This window comes from Vulpes lagopus, chromosome 1 (genome assembly GCF_018345385.1).
Source record: "Vulpes lagopus strain Blue_001 chromosome 1, ASM1834538v1, whole genome shotgun sequence".
Taxonomy (NCBI): Eukaryota; Metazoa; Chordata; class Mammalia; order Carnivora; family Canidae; genus Vulpes; species Vulpes lagopus.
In genome coordinates this window covers 150739364-150762668 of record NC_054824.1, presented here as the reverse complement: position 1 = coordinate 150762668, position 23305 = coordinate 150739364, and the positions used below count along the sequence as shown (strand labels likewise).

Below are 23305 nucleotides of genomic sequence, written 5' to 3'. Positions count from 1 at the left end.
ATCAATAGGATATCTGTATTTTTTTTTTTTTTTTGGTTAAAAAAAAAAGCACTGGGACGCCTGGGTGGCTCAGTGGTTGAACATCTGCCTTCGGCTCAGGGCATGATCCTGGAATCTGGGATTGAGTCCCATATTGGGCTCCTTGCAGGAGGCCTGCTTCCTCTGCCTGTGTTTCTGCCTCCCTCTCTCTGTGTCTCTCATAAATAAATATAATCTTAAAAAAAGAAAAAAAAAAGCACTGACTCAGAAAATGAATTTTTTTAGTTTTTTTTTTTTTTTGATAATCCCTACAGGGGGCTCAAATTCACAACCTAAGATCAAGAGTTGTATGCTCTTCTGAGAGAGCCAGCTGCCCCTAAGATATTTCTTTAAGTTTACTCATTTATTTTTTAGTAATCTCTTTGGAGAATGAGTTCTTCACATCTGCCTCTGGACCATTATTAAAATTATGTTTCCGTAACAGACTTTCAGCCAAGATGAGAATAAGGACTTAAAAACCTAATTTCAACTCAACCTGATTTGAAGTTCAAGTAGGAAGATAAAGGGTAAGAAGAAATAAAAGCCCATTCAATTTCCATTATGATAAATAAAAATTATTTATTGTATATTAAATATAAATTTTACATAAAGGTCATTATTGATTGGCGATGGGCTTGTAAGATCCTCTGTACTATCCTTTTGGTTTATTGAATCCAACAAGGCTGGCTCTGTTTTAGAATTTTCTGAACTAAGTATTAATTAAAATATGTCTAGTGAAGACAAAAAATATTTACATTATTTTCTAAGATTCTGTTTTGATCTCTCTCTCCTCACCTCATCCTTACATACTACAGGGATAAAGCTCATCTTCTCTATATTAGTATTGCCAGTACTTCTCTTACCAGAACAAAACACAATACACAAACCATACTAGAAATATTTGGTTCTTTTTAATCAGCTATTGATGGCATAATAAAATAAATTTAAGTGGCACCTAATTTTAACATTTAAAATAGTTCACTGAAGGATAATCTACAACACAGTATGTTAAGCCTAATTGTGAAAACAAAACCTCTTTTTTTCCAAGAAAGAAAAAATAAAGGCATGATCAAAATTATGACTGACAATTTGGGTTCATTTGGACACTTATTATATAAGATAATCTTGTAGGCATACTGGCAGGCACAATGCTGAAAATCAATCCACTAGATTTAGAAATAATGGTAAGTAGAAAAGGACAGCTATACATTTCATAGTTAATGTCTGAAATTAAAGTAAAATATCCACCAATTATCACAATGATCTTTTAATGACTAATTTTTTTTAAACATTAAGATTGTTGCTTTAGGGAACATCTTTCTCTGAACATTTAATTAAATGTCCAATGTATTAAATAATTTACAGACAGAAACAAGTTTTGTGTTCTGTACAAATTCAAGGATACATGAACATAATCCCCTCCCCCCCGCCAAAGCTCAAATTTGCAATGGTCTCAGCAGAAAATAAACAGTTCACAAGTGAAACAGAATTTATAGCATTACAAAAGTTTACAGACCCTTCTTCTCATCATTTTTGTCGAAGAGCAAAGATCACAATGACAAATTGAATGACCAGAATGTAAAAAATATTTGTGCAAAACTGCATTAATTGTTCTTCCCATTTAATAGAGGTAAAACCAAAGAACACACAGTGACGATAATGAAGAAAAACTACACTGAAAGGAATTCTATCTTAGATTTCAAACAACATGGATCATACTATGACTAAACACGGACAGAAAACGTGGCACCGTGAGCAGCAGGAGCAACACATGACTCGGCGATTCTGCCAGCGAAGGCAGCTGACACTGGAACACGCCAAAGTATCTCCTCACCAGCTAGCCATCTTGAATGACTGGAAACAACTGGAGGGCTTAAAACTCAATTCAATGTCTTTATTCTTGAACTTCGCAGATTGTAAATGTAATATTTAAGAAAGTCCTTTCCCCTCCCCTCAAGGAGTGTTTCTTGCGTCACTGGAAATCCTTAAAAGAGTTGAATCATAGACTCTCTGGATTTACCTACACCGATCCATTTAACTGGGAGGGGAGAAAAAGGTACAAGAATAGTATTATTTATAATGTTCAATTCTTGGAGAGAAAAGACCCTCACTTTTCTCAGGGTCACTATTTAACAGTGCCAGGGGCCTTTTGTGATAGGATATGGCACCACCCTTATGCTTTCACACATTCTTTTGAGATAGCGTCTAATAACTTCCTTTTATTAGGTGCTAGCTGTGAGCTGCATTCTAGCAACACTTGTTTTATCCTTTGCTGTCCTGCTGGAAGAACGTGCAGTCAGGATCCAGCACAGGTGTTGTGCCTTACTCGTTCCAGTTTTAATCGTGTGGTATTTCCAAGTCCTCAATGCCTAATAATTAGGTCAGCAAAATACTGGCCCAAACCAGCAGGGACCTAAAGAATCCTTGATGAAGTCCCTAATAACTAGATAAGCATATTTTATAAATGCAGGATGCTAAGAGGTAACAGTGTAACTTTTTTATCTCAAAAAAGTAGAACCATCTGGAAAAGAATACTATTTTAACTTGCACAGCCTGTACCTTTCCATAGGAATCTCTAAATATTGTACCATATGGGAGAACCTTTATGGAATTTTACACAGGTCACTGTTAAATTCACTACTGCTTGTATTTCAAAAAAATGTTGACTAAGAGCCAGAGCAAACATGCTGACTAAATCTGACATCACGCTGGTAGGGACAGTTAGCAATCTGGAAAACGAGACTCATATTTGAGACGTACCACAATACAAATCAGAATAAGTGAATAATGGATTCTACATAGAGGACACCTTCTACCCACTTCACTTTTGTTTCTCCAATCTCTACCAGTGCAAGTAGAAGGAAGAAAGCAATGTGTCAAAAGAAAGACTAGTGACAGCCATTACCTGGTGATGCCTAACTCCCTGGCCAGTTTAGATTTTTTTAATAAAGTTTTATTCTTTACTCTCCTCTTCTATTTTTTTCAAATTGGATTTCCTGTTGTTTTCTATACCTGTTATTTCCTAACTATTCAACAAACTTCAACTCCCAAGGGTGATTTAATCCCAAATGGAAAAACCACAAACCCACAAACCATTTTTGGTGGAGGTAAAGATACAAAAGGATTTGTGACTAAGAGGGAGAAAGCAACAAGCATGAATGTCACAGGGTAAAAATCAGAGTGGCAGACAATTAAGACAGGGTCAAAATGGTATGAGGCATAGGTCTTCAGGCATATGAAAGATTAAAAACAAATGATTATATTTACTCTAAGAGATAAGATTATTTTGTATCTTCCTGGGCATTCGTACAAATTGTGAACACTCTACAAAGTAACAATGATCTTTCTTTGATCCTATCTCAAAGGTAGACAATTAAGTTAGAAGTAGAGAAAAGTAAAGATAGTTGTTCATAAAGTATACTTACCTGGAATTTGAAGCTCATCCTCAATAAATCGAACGTAATTTTGTGCATTAATAGGTAGTTCTTTAAATGTCCTTGCATTTGATATATCTGTGTTCCAACCTGGGAGCGTCTTATATTGAACTTCAACTTTATTTAAGACTTCTTGGTTTGCTGAAAGTTAAAGAGTAAGTCTGTTTTCTCTTGGTAGAACACTGCCTATTGTCAAACAACTTTTTGCTATGTTATAGGTTCATAATCTTGTCAAAATCCTCGGAGTCAGGGCAGCCCGGGTGGCTCAGCGGTTTAGTGCCGCCTTCAGCCCAGGGCCTGATCCTAGAGACCCAGGATCGAGTCCCACATCAGGCTCCCTGCATGGAACCTGCTTCTCCCTCTGCCTGTGTCTCTGCCTCTCTCTCTACCTCTCTGTGTCTCTCATGAATAAATAAATAAAACCTTTTAAAAAAAAATCCTTGGAGTCAGATATGTTATGGAATGCAGTTTCCCAGAGTGTAGGAAGGTCAGACAGTACATTTACCACCTGAGGCAATATTTTCATAATCAAACACATTCCTGCAGCAACAGGATTATTCACTGTAAGCAGACAGATTATTGATTCTAATATCAACCCAAGTCAGGTTTTGCTGTCAAAGGACTCTGGTGCTAAACTTTAAACTTTCCATTTTTAGAGCTTTTTAGATTTCTGTGCTGTGGATTAGAGATTGTGGCCCTGCATAAAGGCAGCAATCTCACAGAAAGGAGACTTATTATATTGCTCTCATCTGGAAAATCTACTGATTTTGTAACTGTACAAAAGCTTAGCTGGAAATTGTCTTCATTATCTCACTTAACCATTTTCACTGTATTCCCTAATAGAAATGAAGAATGTACAGAAATAACAACAGTTTCTTTGACTAGAGACCATATAGTGGATACTGTAGGTATACTGTCCAGACTTTCCAGTTCAGGATTTAGACACTCATTCCCCTCAGCTCTGGAAGCACTGCCTACTGAGGATGCTTGTTCAGAATTTCCTCAGAAACTGCTCTCGTCTGAAGGGAGCTGCCTCCCTGGAGCAGCCCATATCCCATGACTGGTCAGTGTGGACAACAGGCAGGCAGCACAGAACTGCAGTTTCTGAGAAAAAGAAAACTTACAAACAAGTCCTGAAACTACTCAACTCTGCCCAGGGGCAATTTCCCAGCCACTGGAAGTCAGGACACTAGTCACCAGAGAACAGTGGTCCCACTGAGCTGAGAAGGTAGGTAACTGGTTTCAGTGCAGTGGAAGCAGCTAGATTCATCATGGTCAAGTTTTAGAGAGGACAGAGCTATCCAGAGAGCTCCTACTCCTTACAAGTCCATGTAGACATCCCATGGCTAGCATTCAACTTTACATAGGAGGGACCCGCGGGACCACTGGAGGCTTTCCGGATAGATGCTGTCACACAGTTGAGTGGGACAGATTCTAGATTTCAAGCTGTGCTAACAAGAAGGAAAGGGACAAGGTAGGGTACACTGGAGCTCCAGGACTGCCAGATTGGAGAGAGCTCTTTATACCTTGATAACTCTCCTGGCATCCAGCTGAGATAGCAGGAAGGCTGTTCCTTAAAATGAAAAACCAAGAGTAAAGCGGACTACAGACCCTCCATAACAAAACCTAAAACTCAGCTCTATACAACCCACAGAGGAGACAGAATTTGGAGGCTGACCCATACTAGTTTGGAGGTTTGGGAAACACCCTGGGCTTTTCACATAACTATACGAACACAGCGGACTACAGACCCTCCATAACAAAACCTAAAACTCAGCTCAAGAGTAAAGCGGACTACAGACCCTCCATAACAAAACCTAAAACTCAGCTCTATACAACCCACAGAGGAGACAGAATTTGGAGGCTGACCCATACTAGTTTGGAGGTTTGGGAAACACCCTGGGCTTTTCACATAACTATACGAACACAGCAGAAAACCAAGCTCATACAAATTCAAGATGATTACCCAGTAATTTAACTGTCCCCTAAAACAAGAAACAATACTCTTCAGAGGAAGATAACAGAATAGGAGTCACTACAACAGAAGTGCATTTAATCAGAAGTCATTCGTCACAGAAACAGTGATCCACAATCAAGGAAAAAACGGTCAAGAGAAACAAAACTGGAAATGGCCCAGATGTGGACTAACAGATAATGACTAAATGTGTTTCTAAGATCTTGAGGTGATCCTCAGTTCCTAAGGACTGGTTGTCACTAGCAAGTCATAAGACCTAGCAGCCTACCAAGTTTCATTAAACTAGTCAATATTCCTTTGTTTGGCATATTCCCAGCCTTACAGGATGACTAAATAAATGACCGGTTCCTATTTCTGAAAGCTGGAAACATTTAAGGAACTTCCTGAGTACTGAAGAAATCCTGTAACTAACGATATGCCTGAAGAAACAGTGCATCATGTAGGAAGTCTTCCTACAACCAACTACTTTTGACATAGGAGTATCAGAAAAAATCATTTGTGTGGCTTGAAGGACAGCGTAGCTTAATATATTAAGAGCCTGCTAAACACGTGTAAGCAGTACTTTTCCCTTCTATCCCACACTGCTCAAGGAAGAGAGGAATGCCTACACAGAAGTTACTTTCAAAACAGGGAAGATGAAATTCAGGAGCAGCACAGCGGGCTGGGCTCAGAGGTACGTTTCTTTTTTCCTATTTTGAGTCTGAACACATGCTTATTACTGCAAACCAGAACCCAAATGCATAGCAGCTATGGAACAAATGCTGATGAGATGTGAATATATTCCCACCATTCACAAAGAGCATATCAACCCTGTGGCTATAGATCATAAACTATACACCAAAGAGCTTTATGAAATTGTTCGAACACATTCACCTAATAATATTCTTTATATCACAGACTGAAAAAAGTACCTGGGAAATGAGGTATGATTTCACCATCTAACTTGTAAGCAACCCCAACTTTGATTTCCGTAAACATGTCCAAAATATCCAATTTGGTAAGTGCCAACCTAAGTGGAAGAAAAGGCAGTGTTCAAACAGCAGACTCTTAAAGGCGGTAACATCTAATCTGCTGAGGAAGTAAAGAAAAATTCATACAAAGCTAAACATTCCAAAGCAATTTAAAAACTGGTTAGGATTATATTCTAAAGTGTGCCACACATAAAGCGTGCATTTTCCTCATAATAAAAAAAAAGATTTAACTGATCTACTTGTGCGTTACTTCTCTAATAATTGTATTTTCCCTGATCCATGCCATCTTGTTTAACTTTCTTTTATTTATATATACCTTTTAACTTAAAAAAAATTTTTTTTGAGAGAAAGAGAAAGCGAGCACTTGCGCACACAAGTGAGTGGGAGGCAGAGGGAAGGAGGGACTCTCAAACAGGCTCCACACAGAGCACGGAGCCCAGCCTGTGACTCAATCTCACAACCTGAGACCATGACCTGAGCTGAAACCAAGAGTCAGACATTTAACCGACTGAGCCACCCAGGCATCCCGCTTAGCTTTCTTATGATGGATCCACACATATTTGAGGGACAGTTGCCTAGAGGAATGGATGCACTCTGTGGGACACAGCTGTACTCATTGTTCTGCATGGAGGACTATAAGATACATGTATATTTACACACAGGCCACTGACCCTCATTCCTTCCCTCCGGTTACTATCACCTCCACCCTCCTGCTCAGAAATTGTCACAGCAAAGCAAGGACACCACATTCAGGACCTTTTCAAGACATGTCAAATCTCCCAATAAACTAGGAAACAGTTTTAAGGGAAAATCTATGCTTAAATAAAACAGTAGGTTTGAAATTCTTATCCACAATTACTTTTTAATCTTTTATTCTGTTATTTGCTGGAAGTTAAACCAAATTAATACAAACAGGAGTACACTTATTTACATACATGTGTTAATAGCAACTTTTTACTGAGCAGTTTCAGTGAGCCAGGCAGCGTGCTATATGCTCTCACTGTATTTCTCACCTAATTTTCAGAACACCCGCATGAAGTAGATAACATTATCTAGATTTTAATGATGAAAAAAACACAGAAAGATTAACTTGTCCAAAGTGATGCCACAACACATGAATCTGAGATTTCAAAACAGAAGTTACATTCATCAAGCCCATGCACTAAATCAGTCATATTGCTTCCCTTCCATATAAACAAAATGCACCATCCATCTACCAACCTAATCTGACTTCCCTCTATATTTACATGCATGTGGGAGTATCATGATTCCCTTTTCCCAACCGTGGATATCTAGGAAGACAACCTGGGGTCCTCTCCCTTGGGTCCACTTGAACCTTGGGCTACAGTATCATCTGGAGGCTAAACTGAAATTTTTCTACCAGGGTACTACTTTTCAAGCTTGCACTCCACAAAATTTAACCTGTGGTCATGAATGATACCTTAGTTTCCTGAAATAAATGTTTCTAAGAATACTCACGCAGTAAATCCATTAATCATATGAGCATATTTGAGCAAAACAAGGTCCAACCAGCCACATCTTCTTTTCCTTCCAGTAGTTACCCCAAATTCTCGACCTCTTGTTTGTAATAATTCTCCAATTTCCTAGAAGTAGAAAATAGGACTTTGGATTATAATACCAATGCTATAAATCCAGTAGAATTACATGTAAGGTCATATAACAAGTCAGAGTCTCAGAGATGAACATCTTCCAAAAAGTAAGTGGAAGACAGAATTCTATACAGATGATGGATATTATGTGAGGTAGGCATTATTTGAAAGAGATCCACTTTGGCTTCATTTTTTACCATTTCTTTAAAACCAGTATTTTTTTATGATGTTAGCTAACTTCTTAAATTTTAACATATAAAATGCTACATATTAGAAACAAAGTTGTTAGTAAATATTTATTAAAATAGGTAAGTCAAAGCAATTATTCCAAGAACTACTATAGTTTGATGATCTCCTGAAAACCATAGGACAAACTCTCAGCTACTCAGGAGTTGTAGAAAGCACAATACCCTTAGAAAGAGAAATAAGTCCAATCATGAAATGGGCAAAAGACATGAAGAGAAATCTCACAGAGGAAGACATGGACATGGCCAACATGCACATGAGAAAATGCTCTGCATCACTTGCCATCAGGGAAATACAAATCAAAACCACAATGAGATACCACCTCACACCAGTGAGAATGGGGAAAATTAACAAGGCAGGAAACAACAAATGTTGGAGAGGATGCGGAGAAAAGGGAACCCTCTTACACTGTTGGTGGGAATGTGAACTGGTGCAGCCACTCTGGAAAACTGTGTGGAGGTTCCTCCAAGAGTTAAAAATAGACCTGCCCTACGACCCAGCAATTGCACTGTTGGGGATTTACCCCAAAGATTCAGATGCAATGAAACGTCGGGACACCTGCACCCCGATGTTTCTAGCAGCAATGGCCACAATAGCCAAACTGTGGAAGGAGCCTCGGTGTCCATCGAAAGACGAATGGATAAAGAAGATGTGGTCTATGTATACAATGGAATATTACTCAGTAATTAGAAACGACAAATACCCACCATCTGCTTCAACGTGGATGGAACTGGAGGGTATTATGCTGAGTGCAGTAAGTCAATCGGAGAAGGACAAACAGTGTATGTTCTCATTCATTTGGGGAATATGAATAATAGTGAAAGGGAATATAAAGGAAGGGAAAAGAAATGTTGGGAAATATCAGGAAGGGAGACAGAACATAAAGACTCCTAACTTGGGGAAACGAACTAGGGGTGGTGGAAGGGGAGGAGGGCGGATGTTGGAGGGGAATGGGTGACGGGCACTGAGGTGGACACTTGACGGGATGAGCACTGGGTGTTTTTCTGTATGTTGGTAAATTGAACACCAATAAAAATTAATAAAAAAAAAATATCCACAAAAAAAAAAAAAAAAGAGAAATAAGGTTGAAAAAAATGCTGAAAGATCTAAGCCACAGCCATTCCCCAGAACCTAATTTTTCACTTATTATCTATTTCCTAATTTATACCTTTCTGATTAAAGTCTTCATTTCACTACCTCTTCTATTCTGACATCAATACAACTATGTGTTTTTTAAAATGTTGCTCTGTCAGGTTTGAATCCCAGCCCAGTCCCTGTGTGTGACTTTGCTCAAGTGATTTCAGCTCTCCCTGCCAGTTTTCTCAAGTGTAGAAGCGGGATAGTGACCACTACCCAGCTCCCTGGGCTGTCGTGAGGTCCAAAGAGCTTCTGAGTATACAACACTCTGACAGTGCCTGTCCCGATGTCACCACCATGAAAGTGCTGGTTAGGATCACACCAAGTCTGGAGGTCACTCTCCTCGGCCTTGGCTCCTAATAAGCTCTTAGTGAGAGGCAGTTCTTATTTTTAACTACTTCTTTCTCCTCCACTATCTCAATCTCCCTTATAAACCCACCTTCATGTAGCTTGGTGCTTACAATTACCTTTAAGTACTCTCTAACCCTTCATCTTTTTTTGCCCATCTGTTCCCACATAAGTGAAATGCACAGTAAGATAAGAATTCATTAAGGGGAAAAAAAGCAGAAGTTTCAATTTTTAAAAAATGATTTATTTGAGAGAGAAAGAGGAACGAGTGTGAGTAGGTGAGAGAGGGAGAGATTATCTGAAGTAGACTCCATGCTGAGTGCAGAGCCCAATACAGGGCTCAATCCCAGGATCTTGACTGAGATCATGACCTGAGCCAAAACCAAGAGTCAGACACTCAACCAAAAGAGCAACCCAGGCACCCCAGAAGGTTTTATTTTAAAATCTTCAGAATTGGATCTACTGAAAAATAGGCTTACATTGTCTTGCTCTGTAGGGAAGGCACCAATGCCAACTCGAGTTGTGTAAGCTTTCACGACCCCATACACTTCTCCAACGTTTTGCGGGGGCATTCCCAACCCAGTACAGACACCTCCAACTGTACAGTTGGAAGAGGTCACAAAAGGGTAAGTTCCTTAAAAAAAGAAACAAATATTATTCACACATAGAGATATACATTACTCTGAAACAGAATTATTGTGAAAAATCCCCATTTGAATACATTCTAGGTACTGGACAGACTTGAATATAACTGCCCTCCTTAAACCTCAACCTTTAGCCTTGATCCTTTTTGTTTGTAGTGAGATAAAAAACACAGCTAATTAGAGCTATTAATTCTGGAGAGGCTCCTTTATTATATGGTACGTACTCACCTAATGGATTGCTAAATAATTTCATGATAAAACCCTTGTGTTATTCCACTACGTAGACTTATAACCTAGGTATTTTTAACACATTCCTGTTAGTTTAAAAATGAATTTATTTTATTCCCTTGATACAGATTTTCAAGATACAGCCACAACCTAGAATAATACCAATATACTAAGAATTTTGTGGTATTCAATATCCTACCTTCTCAACTCTATTCAGGGAATAATCCCAAAAATGACAAGAGAAGCTAAGGGGAGTGTACTCCCTCATCCCCACCTCACCCTCAAATCCTGTTCCTAAGCTACCCACTAAGCCAATAAGACACTGTTTTCTTTCCAGATTGCACAGGCATATTATGGAGTAAAAAATACATATCTACTGCAAAAGAAAATAATTTAGTTAGTTTTCTTGCAGTCAAAAGCCAATGAAATGTCAGTAAGAGCTGAGAACACTCAGACTTACTGTTTGATATCACATTCAGAGAGAAAGGCCAACAATCTAATGAGGTGGTAGTTGGAAGACACTAAAGGGTTAACTTTTTGAAGATGGAAGAAATGCCCTAATCCATTCAGGATCTCAAGCCCAGGGAGTTTTTTTTGTTTTTTGGGGTTTTTTTTGTTTTGTTTTTTATGATAGTCAGAGAGAGAGAGAGAGAGAGAGAGAGAGAGAGAGAGAGAGAGAGAGAGGCAGAGGGAGAAGCAGGCTCCATGCACGGGGAGCCTGATGTGGGATTTGATCCTGGGTCTCCAGGATCGCGCCCTGGGCCAAAGGCAGGCGCCAAACCGCTGCGCCACCCAGGGATCCCAAGCCCAGGGAGTTAAACAAATTTCCACAGATCTTAAGAGGCATGTTTTAGTTCTCAATATTAAAAAAAGAAAAAAAAGGCTAAATTAAAGATCCTTCCACAGGATTCCTCTAATCTCACAGGTAAGTAAATGGAGCATGACCCAAACAATGAAAACCAGTTTACAGAATCCCAAACCCACTGACCCAAGCAGTGATTTCATTTTTCTAATGAACTACGAAACTTAACACATGGATTGTGTATTCTATAATATTGCTGTAAAAAAAAAAAAAAGATTAGTAGATGACAAACTTCCATCATTCCTTTTTTTTTTTTAAAGATTTTTTTTCTTTATTTGACAGCCAGCCAGAGAGTAGAAGCAGGAGGAATGGCAGAGGGAGAGAGAGAAGCAGGCTCCTCCACTGAGCTCTATCCAGGACTCTGGGATTGTGACCGGAGCTGAAGGCAGAGGCCCAACTGACTGTGCCACCCAGGTGCCTCAAACTTCCATCATTCCTGAATATACAAGCTAAAAGCCTTGTTTTAAAACCCTATAAGGCAAACAGGAATTATGTATATCCTTAGTACTTTAGGGTTCAGATGAGCTTCTGCAAGTCGTATTTCACTTACCAAAATCAATATCTAGTAGCGCTGCATTTGCACCTTCTACCAAGATTTTCTTTGGTGGTCCATGTAGAGCCTCATAGAGGAAATAAACTCCATCTCTCACCATAGGTTTAATCCTTTCCATATAACCCTACAAAGACGAAAACCAATTTCAATATATACCAATAAATTTACAACATGATCAGTACAAGTAACACTCACCTGACTCTGTGATAAGAAACACTTAACTCATTCAAAGCAGAAGGGTGTTAGTGATGGTAGTCACCCTACTGAACATTTGGATTAGCTTTGGTCTCTTGTCCTGATTCTCCAGAACCAGAAGAGAGACCCTAGCTCAAGACCAGTAGAGAAACGATGCAATTCAAAGGTTCTACATTAACCTCACTGCAAGTAATGATGTCAACCTTCCATTCTTTATAAACCAGCTCTCAGGAAAATAAGAAGAATGGAGTATATTACGTCGTGCTTTTATACTTGGTGAGGTATTTAGAAAGTCTCATTTATAATCCATGTAACCATGAGTTCTGAAACACGCCATCAGGGAAACTGTCAATATGTGGATGCAGGTCACAAGTGACACTGCTGAGCATGCAAATATTGATAACTGTTAATTTTCTTTTGTCATTGTATTCCATTACAGCCATATCTCAGCAGTATTAGTAGATAATGTCAAATACTATTTTACACATGAGCATTATAAAATTTTTACAAAACATATTAAAAGTATTAATAATACTGTTAAATTTTAGAATTCAATTAAAAATATAATATAAACAAGAGTTCCCTCAAGGTCTGAAGTATAACTACAATAAAACCTAGTTTTAACTATGTTTCCATATTTAGCCAGACTAGTATGGAAATTCCAGGATCCACTCATGAACTCACCAAATATGTTATACCCCTGATGAAAGTCTGGTCCCTGCCCCTGGTTCTAGTCTCCTGCTTATTCCTATTTTAGTCCTTTTTTTTATGCCTGAATGACCATGCCATTCATCATGTCCCTTGCTCCTTAAAGTGCTGTTTCGACATACACCACCTATTAAGAATCTTCTTACCCAATTCTGTTTATGATTATTCATCTACTTTACATTCATACGAAACATGGATAAAATAGAACCAAAAAGCTATACCACACTTCAGCGATTATTTCCAAGTTGCCAATAATAAATTTAAAATATTTGTTGCATGACAGAATGAAAAGACAATGGCAGTCTATTGTAAGCAATGACCAATACACTGAAGTCTAAATACCTAACATTCAGTATCTTCCTTGGAAGTCTTTTTTTCTTTTTTTTAAAGCAATTTAGTGAGTAGATTGGCCCAAGGTCTACAACCATTCTAGGATGGCATATGAGGTTTGTAAATTCCTATTCAGCTCTGGAATTGATGTTCATACCTATTTATAGAAGACAAGGAGTAATAATCAGATACATAGGACCCAGCTTGAAAAGCACTAAACATCAGGGTCAAATATAAGGGTGGATAGGGTAAGAGATTTGCTTACTGAAAGTCAAGCACCACTGACACCTAAAACCTGCCAAATGTGGGCCAATCACCTTCTTCGTCTCTTAAGACAAAGTGCTAAAGGCACTGGCCCTGTGGGGCATCGTTCCAGAATGGGTCAGCCAGCTTTACAGGTTATCTCCTGCTGCCCCTCTGTTGATCTATGTTCCACATTGCCAGGAGGGATTTTTATATAATACAAGTCTAGTCATTTTTCTGCTAGAAATTACTCAATAGGGGAACCCTGGGTGGCTCAGCTAAACTCCTGAGGCGCTAAACTGCGCCTGCCTTTGGCCCAGGGCACGATCCTGGAGTCCCAGATCAAGTCCCACGTCGGGCTCCTGGCTTGGAGCCTGCTTCTTCTCCCTCCTCCTGTGTCTCTGCCTCTCTCTCTCTCTCTACATCTATCATGAATAAATAATTAAAAATAAATAAATCTTAAAAAAAAATTACTCAACAGTTTTTCATGAACTCTAAGATAAATGCTAAAAAACTCCCTCTCGCTCCATATAAGACCAATGCAAGACCTATGAACTCCTACTCCCTGCTGCTCCCCACTCAATATTTTATTTCAGTCATATCATGTGTAGTGACTCAAACATGCCATGTCCTTTTAGGTAGCCCTCTATGCTTTTAAACTTAAAAAGGACAAGTCATTTGCTTTACCAGTTCTTATTTCCAATGCTTTATATACATCTGTGTGGCATTTATTACACTATGAATTATTTAATGTGTAACTTCTTAGTAACAGTGTAATTTCCATAAAGGAAATTAAACACTCTATGTTCTTCATTCTTATGTTTGTAGTTCCTAGCACAAAGCCAACTATGAATGAAAGATCTTAGATGCCAATCTGGCAAACAAGTTTTAAAAAGGACATTACAAAGGCCAGAAAGCATTACCTTGAGTTTCTTTTTGTTTTTGTTTTTTTTACCTTGAGTTTTTGTAGTTCGCCTTCAATGTCAATTTCCAAAGTGGGGTATATAGATTTGTATTGGTTAGCCAGAACTTTAAACCTGAGAAATATAGATAAATCAAGACATTAGCTCGGTTTAGAAACAGTCCGTATAGTATCATTCAATGCAAATGGTTTCTGCAGATAAGTGGTATTAATAACAAATGAATCCCAAACGGAAGCTACATTCTAAGAAATGAAATCTAAACAGGAGATCAGTCATGAATACACGATACACTCAAAAACAGTATTTTTTATTCAAATTTAGGAATAACAACAATATAATGAGGGTAATGTGTGTGGAGGAGAGAGGAGGAAAAGGACTAAAATCTGAAACCACAAGACTTAAATGTGAATTCTATCACATCATGTGAAAAATAAAAAGGGACAGTCTATATGATGCTTTTTAAAAGAGACAGAGGCAGGACCTTTGATGCCACCTGTTATTAGATGCAACCAATTAACTCCCAGTCACTGAGTCATCATATGGCTTTGAAGATGATTAGGTTTCTCATGCAGATTTTTCTAGAGAGTAAGTGTCAATGAGGCAATTGCTATTGTTTAGTTCACCAGTACCTGCGAGCCTAATGATGTCTAGGTAGGGGGGAGGGGGCCTCAGAACTGAAACTCTGAGGGCCCAGACTCTAGGATGTGGTAACCCCACCAAAGTACCCCCTGGAATCTCTGTTTCTCGGCAAACCATTAAAAACTCCAATCCTTAAATACAATTTTGGCTTTGCCTTCTTTAGGTACTGCTGTGGTATCATCATGAGGTTACTTTTCATTTAGTTAATTTGAAATTAATTAATTAAAAATAATTCTAAAGTCCAAATAAAGCAAAAAAGCCAATCACCATTATTCAACTAGAACACTGATTTTTACCACTTTGCATCCTGGAGTACAGAAATTCCAAAAATCCCATTTGCTCTTTCCACTCTGAAACACAAGTTAGTTACCTCTCAGAGAAGCCATCAAAGTCAGAAACCAGATCACACATCCGCAGTCCACTCCGAGCAGCTTTGGAAGAATAAACTGGGCCAATGCCCTTTTTTGTGGTACCCAGACTTAAAAATAAATCAAAACAAGCTGAGTTAGACAAGAAAGATGCTGTGCTTGTGGTCAGATCATCACAATGAATAAAGCTACTTTAACTATTTTCTGGGTTTTTTTTTTTTTTTTTTTTTTTTGCTATTTTCTCTAAGTTTATTTTCACAATCCTACTGATTTTCTCTGAAATCTAAACAAGATATTCTAATGATTTTTCTTAAACCTCTGCCATAGAATTTAAACATGAGGATTTGAATTTGCTTAAACTGCACCGAAAACAAAAACAAAAAACCCTACTTTTTTCCTGCTTGTTCTTGTCTCTGTTGCTCCTGGATACCATCAGCTGCTTGATGAAAATCGAATACTGAGGGGAAAAAAACCAAATCACAGTTGTTGTTGAAACAAAGGTAATATAGGAGCAAAACATACTGCATTTTAAATTAATTAAGTTATAAATCCCTTCAGCCTAATTTCATCATGACTAATCAAATGGACACATTTTATTTTTAAAAAGATTTATTTATGAGAGAGAGAAAGAGAGAGAGAAAAAAAACAAGCAGGAGGGTGCGTGTGGAGCCTGACCCAGGGCTTGATATCACGACCTGAGCCAAAACAAAGAATTGCAGGCTCAACTGACTGCGCCATCCAGGTGCTCCAAATGTATATATTTTAAAAAGCAAAAACAATGGTAGGGAGTGAAGGTTTATAACGCCAACAGGTATGCCTGATTGTTCATTTCAGCTAACTGTAACCTGTATTATTTTAAAAAATATTAAGAGGATAATCTTGGAACAGCCTACCCCACAATTCTATCAAGCTCAGTTTACTAGGATACCCTCTTTCCTTCAGGTTCTACCCCTCCAGACATCTCTGGTTTATTCTGATCTCTCTCTCTCTCTCTCTCTCTCTCTCTCTCTCTCAACCGTCTCTCACCAAAACTGTACCCAACTAATGAGTGTGCATGTTTTCCCTATTGGGCACTTCTAATTCATAATTTTTAATGCAGCAAAGCCATCTTTCCAAGACACAAACATGAAATCACTATCCTCTTGCCTATAAAACTCAATGGCTTCCTGTTGCTCAAAAGAAACAACTCTTCCATGTGGCCTCCTTGCGTAGCATGCTCTTTCATCTGGCACTGTGCTCTGGCCCTATTTCTGCCCTTGGGTCACACAGGCATTCTTTCACATCCTTAGCCCCAACTACAGGCTTCCGTCTGAATGTGCCTCTTCCTCCGCCAGCATGCACAAGCACACTCACACACTCACTTCTCCCACCACTACTGTGTGAGTCTTGGGACCATGTCAGTTAGCTTACCAGCTGATTTCCTGTGCCTACAAGTTCTCAAATATTTACTGACTGAATAAATAGCTATTTTACGGAACAGGTAGGCCTATAATTTTGTCTTCGAACTTTTAACCAAGGCTTCTTTGGTCTCAAAAAAGCCTTTTGGGAATATAGTTTAAGTACCATAAAATTCACCCACTTGAAGTGTACAATTTAATCATCTTACGTACATTAAACCATGACTTCTTTTCACTAACGATTGTTACTGCTCCAAACAAATTAGTTGAAATGTCTACATTTTAAACAGAATAACTGGTAAGTTTCCTAGAACTGGTGGTAGCATGTATCAAAGAACTACTTGGCAGTCTCAGAAGACTCAAATTGTAGTCATAGATGTTGAAACTAGAAAAATTTGAGGAAATCAGACCGTAAGCCACCTCTGATTAACCCTAGCCTCTAAAACCTTCTCTGCCCTAACTCCCCTCTTGAGACACTGCAAAATTGTCAAGGCAGTCCTCCTTTCTGCTTGGCAAGGTTGATAAGCACAGCCGTGATGGTTAACAGGTTTCCCTAGTGGTCTAGTAGAGGAGTTCGGACATTTCTAACATTAGGTAACTACAATACAGAAACTAAATTTGTTGATTAATTTTGTTGACAAAACTAATTTTGTTTAAAATTATCCCTTAAATCATTATCCGTCTCTATGCCACAGAACTGGGTAGCAGTGACATCCCTAAACTACACTGGCATATTGTACACCAAAAGATATTTACAGGAACACTAAGAGCAATAGTATTTGTAATAACTTGGAAAGGACTCAAAGTTTCACCAATGGTAAAAAATGTGCCATATTCATACAATGGCATATACTATTCAGCAATGAAAAATAAGAGTTTCATTTACAGTAAGGATGAATCTCATTGGCATACTGTTGAGTGAAAGTCAGACAAATTATATAAATGTGTAATCTGTATAAAATTCAGACAGACGAAACCAATCTATGATGAGAGAACAGTGGTTACCCTTGGTGAGGGGGAGTAGATAGTGACTAGGAAAGGTCATTAGAGTAGCTTTATTTTTTTATTGAGATATACTGACATATAACATTAGTTTCAGGTGTAGAACTTAATGACTACATATTTCTATATACCACAGAATGACTGTCACAGTGAGTTAGCATGCATCACCATAAATAGCCACAAATTGTTCTTGTGATGAGAACTTTTGTTTTTTAAGTAGGGCTCCATGCCCAACATGAGGCTCTAACTCACAACCCTCAGAGATCAAGAGTCAGATGCTCTCCCACCTGACACCCAGGTGCCCCATGGTGAGAACTTCTAAGGTCTATTATCTTAGCAACTTTCAAATATGGCATACAGTATAATTAACTACAGTCACCAAGCTGTCCATGACATCTCCATTACCACCCCCATCCATTCTGCACACCCCCCAGCTGCCTGCCTCTGTTCTATCTTTGTTCTATCTTTGAGTTTGTGGGGATTTTAGTTTTACTCTTTCAGGACTGCTTTGATTGTTCCAGTTCTTTGTAGTTCCTACAAGTTTTAGGATTGCTTGTTCTATTTCTGTGAAAAATACCACTGTAATCTTGATAGGGATTGCACTGAATCTGCAGACTGCTTTGGGTAGTACAGACATTTTAACAATACTAATTCTTCTGATCCATGAGCATAGAATGTCTTTCCATTTATTTGTGTCTGCTTTAACTTCTTCCACCAGTGTCTTATAATTATCAGTGTATAGGTCTTTTACATGCTTGGCTAGCAGAGTAGCTTTTTCAGGCACTAGAAAGGTTCTGTATAACAAGGTAGGCAGTGGCTAAAGGGGTAAAATATGGCTCATTTTTATGCATATTGCTGTATCATGTACTATGTTAAAATTTCTAATAGCTACCATATACTATGGGATTAAGTTTATTGTCATACCCCAATTTAGTGTTTGTCATCTACTTTTGAGAAGACAGAATAGTTCTTAAGAAACTGTTTCATTAAACTCAGACTCTGCAGATCAGTGATGACAAAAATTGAGATGTTGGAGGAGGTCATTTCTTTTGAATAAAGAAACAATTTGCATTTAAATATTTCCTTTATTTTCTACATTTAAAGAAGTTACAAAGGCACCTGGCAAATCACAAGTAAATGGTTGATGGAAAGCAGGTACATCCTATTTTTCAGAAGTTAATTTAGTACCTTGCCACAGAGCTAACATTTTCTTGGGTTTTTCTAGGCCCCAGGGAGCTATCAGTGATATCAGAAGAATTACTTTCATAAAGCTTCATCGTGGCACGGAGCCCTGATACCTCCCCTCCACTAATACTGTTTTTGTTTTTTTTTTTTCTAATACTGTTTTTGAGAGGACAATCTTTGTGTGAAGTTGCTTTATCTTTTCCATTTTCTACAGCCTAGATACTGAAAACAAAACAAAACAAAAAAATGCTGCCTTGGGGACTCCATCTAATTTTTAAAATAAGAGATAATTACGCGCTTTCAGTAGATAAGTTCTATTAATGCCATCTTCTTTTTTAAATTATTATCATAGTTAGGTTTTATTTACACTATTAATGTTGCACTGTATTAATGTGTCCAGTCAGAACCTCGGTATCTGTAATTTCCACTTTGCCTGCTTCTCATACCTCCTCTCAGGTCTTCTTTCCCCCCAGAGAGTTTTGTTTTTGTTTTTGTTTTTGTTTTTTAAATTATGGCTACTTAAGACCGATATCTGACCTCTTAACAGATTTTTAAGTCACAATACAGCATTGTTATCTCCAGCCTGGGTGCTGAACAGCATGCCTCTAGAACTTACTCATCTGTCATCTCCTTCAGGAGGTGACATGAATGTCATCTTTGCAGTGCAACTTCCCCAGCCACATTATCTAAAATTATAGATGCCTACCCAGCTCCTCTAAACTGCCAGACATTACACGTGGCTCCTTTCATTAGAACTTATCACTACGTGCCATGGTACATGTATTATATTTTTTTCTTGCTTATTATCTGTCTTACCCTACTACAGTAGAAGCTCCATTAGGAATTTTTATGGCCTTTTCTGAGTCCTCAGTGTTCACCACCATGCCTGGCACAGAGTGGTCTTTTAACTGGTAGTTCTTGAGTCAACGGATACCCAATAACCTGGATTTCCAATGTTTAAAAAAATTTAATCTCAGCCATTTCTTGGGTCTCTTTCCCTCAATAAGAATCTCTTCCATTCCAAATTTTGTTATGGGTTTCAATGAGACAGGGCACAATTCTAATAGATAGTTTCTTGCATACTTGCTTCAGTATTGCTAATTAATGTAAAGAATTAGCCAACAATGGACTCATTTTTAAACTTCTTTATAAAAAAACTGGCTGTTCAAAAATATTAAGAATGCATTGTAGAGTTTTTAACAACGTAGACATGAAATGTATGACAGTAACACAAGGGACTGGACGAGTGAAATGGAAACATTTCCTTGTAAATATCTTAGGTTAAATGTTTAATATAACATTTTAAGGTACATAATGATGACTTAAAGATGCATATTATGTATGTCTCAGAGCAACTACAGAGCAACTACCAAAATTCACAAAACACAAGGTATAACTAATAAACTAATAGTACAGATAATATTTAAAACATTAAATATCAAAGCAATCAGGAAAAAAGGAAAACAATGGAAGGAACAAATAGAAAACAAAAAGCAAATTTAAATTCAACCATACTGACAATTAACTATATATATGATCTAAAATAAAAGAATTAAAAATAAATGATCTAAACACTCCCATTAAAAGTGACACTGTCACAATGAATAAAAGGCAAGACCCAACTGCATTTTACCTATAATAAATGCCCTGTGAATATAAAGATATAGACAGGATAAAGGTTATTAGATTGAAAAAATACAACATGCAAATACCAGTCTGAAGAAAGCTCTGCTGGCTATATAACATCAAGGCAGGCTTCAGAATAAGGAATATTACCATAGGAAAAGAGGGTATTTCATCATGATGAAAGAGTTAACTCATCAAAAACTTAAGTCTAAATATACATGCAATCTACCTGAGCTTTAAAGCAGACAAAGCAAAGACTGACATGAGTCGAAAAGAAAAATAGACAAATCCACAATTATTGTTGGAGATTTCAAGACACCTCTTTCTAGATGGCTGACAGCAAGCAGATAAAACCAGCGAGGACACAGAAGGTCTGAACACTGCTCAACGGACACTTAAAGAATACTCAACAGAACACGTATTCTAAGTGCAGGCAGAACATGAACCAAAACAGACCCTGTCCTGGGCCATAAAACAAATCTCAACAAATTTGAAAAGACAGAGACTACACATAGAGCATATTCTCTGTCTACAACAAAATTAGAAATAAGAGAAATCAGAAAAATCATCCAGTATTTAGAAATTTAAACATATTTCTCAAAACTCATACGACAGACAAACAGAAATCACAAAAAAAAAAAAATTACAAAGTCTTTTTAACAGAATGGAAATAAACATACAAAATGTCAGTATTTGTAGAATGTAGCTAAAGTAGTATTAAAGGCACGTGTCCACCTTTAAATGCTTATATAAAGAAAGGTCTAAAGTCAATAATCTAATAAACTTCTAAAGCAGCTAGAAAAAGTGAGTAAAGCCCCCAAAGTATGTCTATCCAGCAGTTTGCTTCAAAGAAATTATTTCATTGGATTACTGAGGCTACACAGAGGCTTCGAGCCTCTATTATTTGGAGGCACTGTTACTTAGCTGATATTTAAAAGGGACTTTGATGGGCTGTTTTGTTTTGTTGTTTTTAACGTAGACTCCATGCCTAGTGTGGAGCCCAATGCAGGGCTTGAACTTACGACCCTGAGAACAAGACCTGAGATGGGATCAAGAGTCTGACACTAAAGGACTCAGCCCAGCCACCCAGGTGCCCTGCTGAGGCTGCTCTTAAATGGAGGTCAGTGCTACAACCACAGTAGCCACTGCCTCAGGGGTCATCTGTACTTAAATGCAACTGAAGAATTTGCACCAGTCTATTCTTTCTGGTTACGGTCTTGTAATCATATTATCGATAATTAACAATTCTATCAGAGATAGGATAAGAGCAGGGAAACAAACTTCATATTTATTAGTGGTGGTTGAAATTAATTTTAGAATCCAGTTTGCTCTAAGTAATCATAGAGGAGAAGACTACTCTGAATAAAGCCTGAACCACTGATAAAGCTGCATTATTACACTTAAGACACAGAATCATTCTACAGATTTGCCAGATAGCAAAACTGCTTTTACATGATTATTAATGTGCAAATAAATGTGCTTCGTATTTTGATACAGTTAATTTAATAATAGAATTAGAGATGTCTCCTGAGATACTGCTTTTATGGTTCAATTGGTTAGCTAATTCTTTCTTCGGAAATAGGTAAAATTTAGCCTAGTCCTTTACCAGAAGAGAAAAAAGAAAAAAACTACTAAGATTTCATGTATTTGGAGCCCAACTATTATAATCCATCCTACTTAGTTTTCACTAGAATTAAAGAAAAATTGGCTACTAAATGCTTCCATGTGACAAGTTTCTGACAATAAGACAGTTAAATGCATTAGACAGTTAAATGCCCCTTACCAATATGAGCTCTGTCAGATATGATAAGCCTTTTTTCCCAGCCTTCCAGACCTAGAGGAAAGGAGAAAAAAGATACAGCTAATTGAACACTTTGTATAATTTTTAAATCTTAATTTCTTTAGAAATACAATGTTTAAAAGTGCTTTTCACGGAAGCAAACACTTAACACATCTTGTCTTCCTCTTAGGAAACCAGTTTAACAATAATTTTCTCACCTGTCATTCATTACATTTATACTCATTCACAAATTCTATCCTTCTAAAAGTTTTATTCTAAAAAGCTCCAAAGTCAAGCCAGTCAAATCCACATAAAATACTTCTAAGAATCCAAAAGTAAATGGTAGGAAAAGGTCACTTTTATTAGAGGCAGGGGAGGAGGAACCAGCTGCTGAGTAGGAGGAAGAGGATTTCAAGAAAAGGGTTAATTTGGGGACTAGTACCTTTCCCCAAAAGACAATTATAAAAGTGGGATTAAACAAAATAATAAAACGTTCTCACTAATCCCTCCAACTGACTTGTAATGTGATGTATGTATCTTCCCTGAGAGAAGGGGCCATGAATTTCATAGCACGAGGCCTATCATCCCAAAAATGTTCAAAGAACTATTGCTGAATGGATACATGAATCTAAATGGATATGTTTCTTTAAAACATAAGGTTTAAAAAAAAAAACAAACATAAGGTTTAAAAACCTTACTAAGCTACATGCATTTTGAGAATAAGCTGCCAGGCTCCAAACATTTTCATAACTATCTGGATATTAAAAATGTGCTGTAATTTTTTTGATAATATCCAAAGATGTGTTTCAAAAGTGATTCCTTATAAAGAGGTTGTGCTAAAAGTGAAACAGGAATATTAAGCCTCCCCCTCTTATAGTCAATT

The 23305-nt window shown here is 37.6% G+C and overlaps 1 protein-coding gene across 1 annotated transcript in view; it reads right to left on the bottom strand.

Annotated features, from left to right (window-relative positions):
- Positions 1 to 910: 910 nt before the first annotated feature.
- ADSS2 (adenylosuccinate synthase 2) overlaps positions 911 to 23305 on the bottom strand; it is a 36957-nt gene continuing 14562 nt past the window's right edge. The window contains exons 4-13 of the mRNA XM_041765320.1: positions 22426 to 22476; positions 15823 to 15889; positions 15435 to 15542; positions 14458 to 14539; positions 12024 to 12150; positions 10219 to 10373; positions 7878 to 8002; positions 6339 to 6436; positions 3444 to 3593; positions 911 to 2056 (exon numbers count right to left, since the gene is read on the bottom strand). Of these exons, the coding sequence (XP_041621254.1) occupies positions 2004 to 2056; positions 3444 to 3593; positions 6339 to 6436; positions 7878 to 8002; positions 10219 to 10373; positions 12024 to 12150; positions 14458 to 14539; positions 15435 to 15542; positions 15823 to 15889; positions 22426 to 22476 (1016 nt within the window). The 3' untranslated portion in view covers positions 911 to 2003. The remainder of the gene's footprint in view (positions 2057 to 3443; positions 3594 to 6338; positions 6437 to 7877; positions 8003 to 10218; positions 10374 to 12023; positions 12151 to 14457; positions 14540 to 15434; positions 15543 to 15822; positions 15890 to 22425; positions 22477 to 23305) is intronic.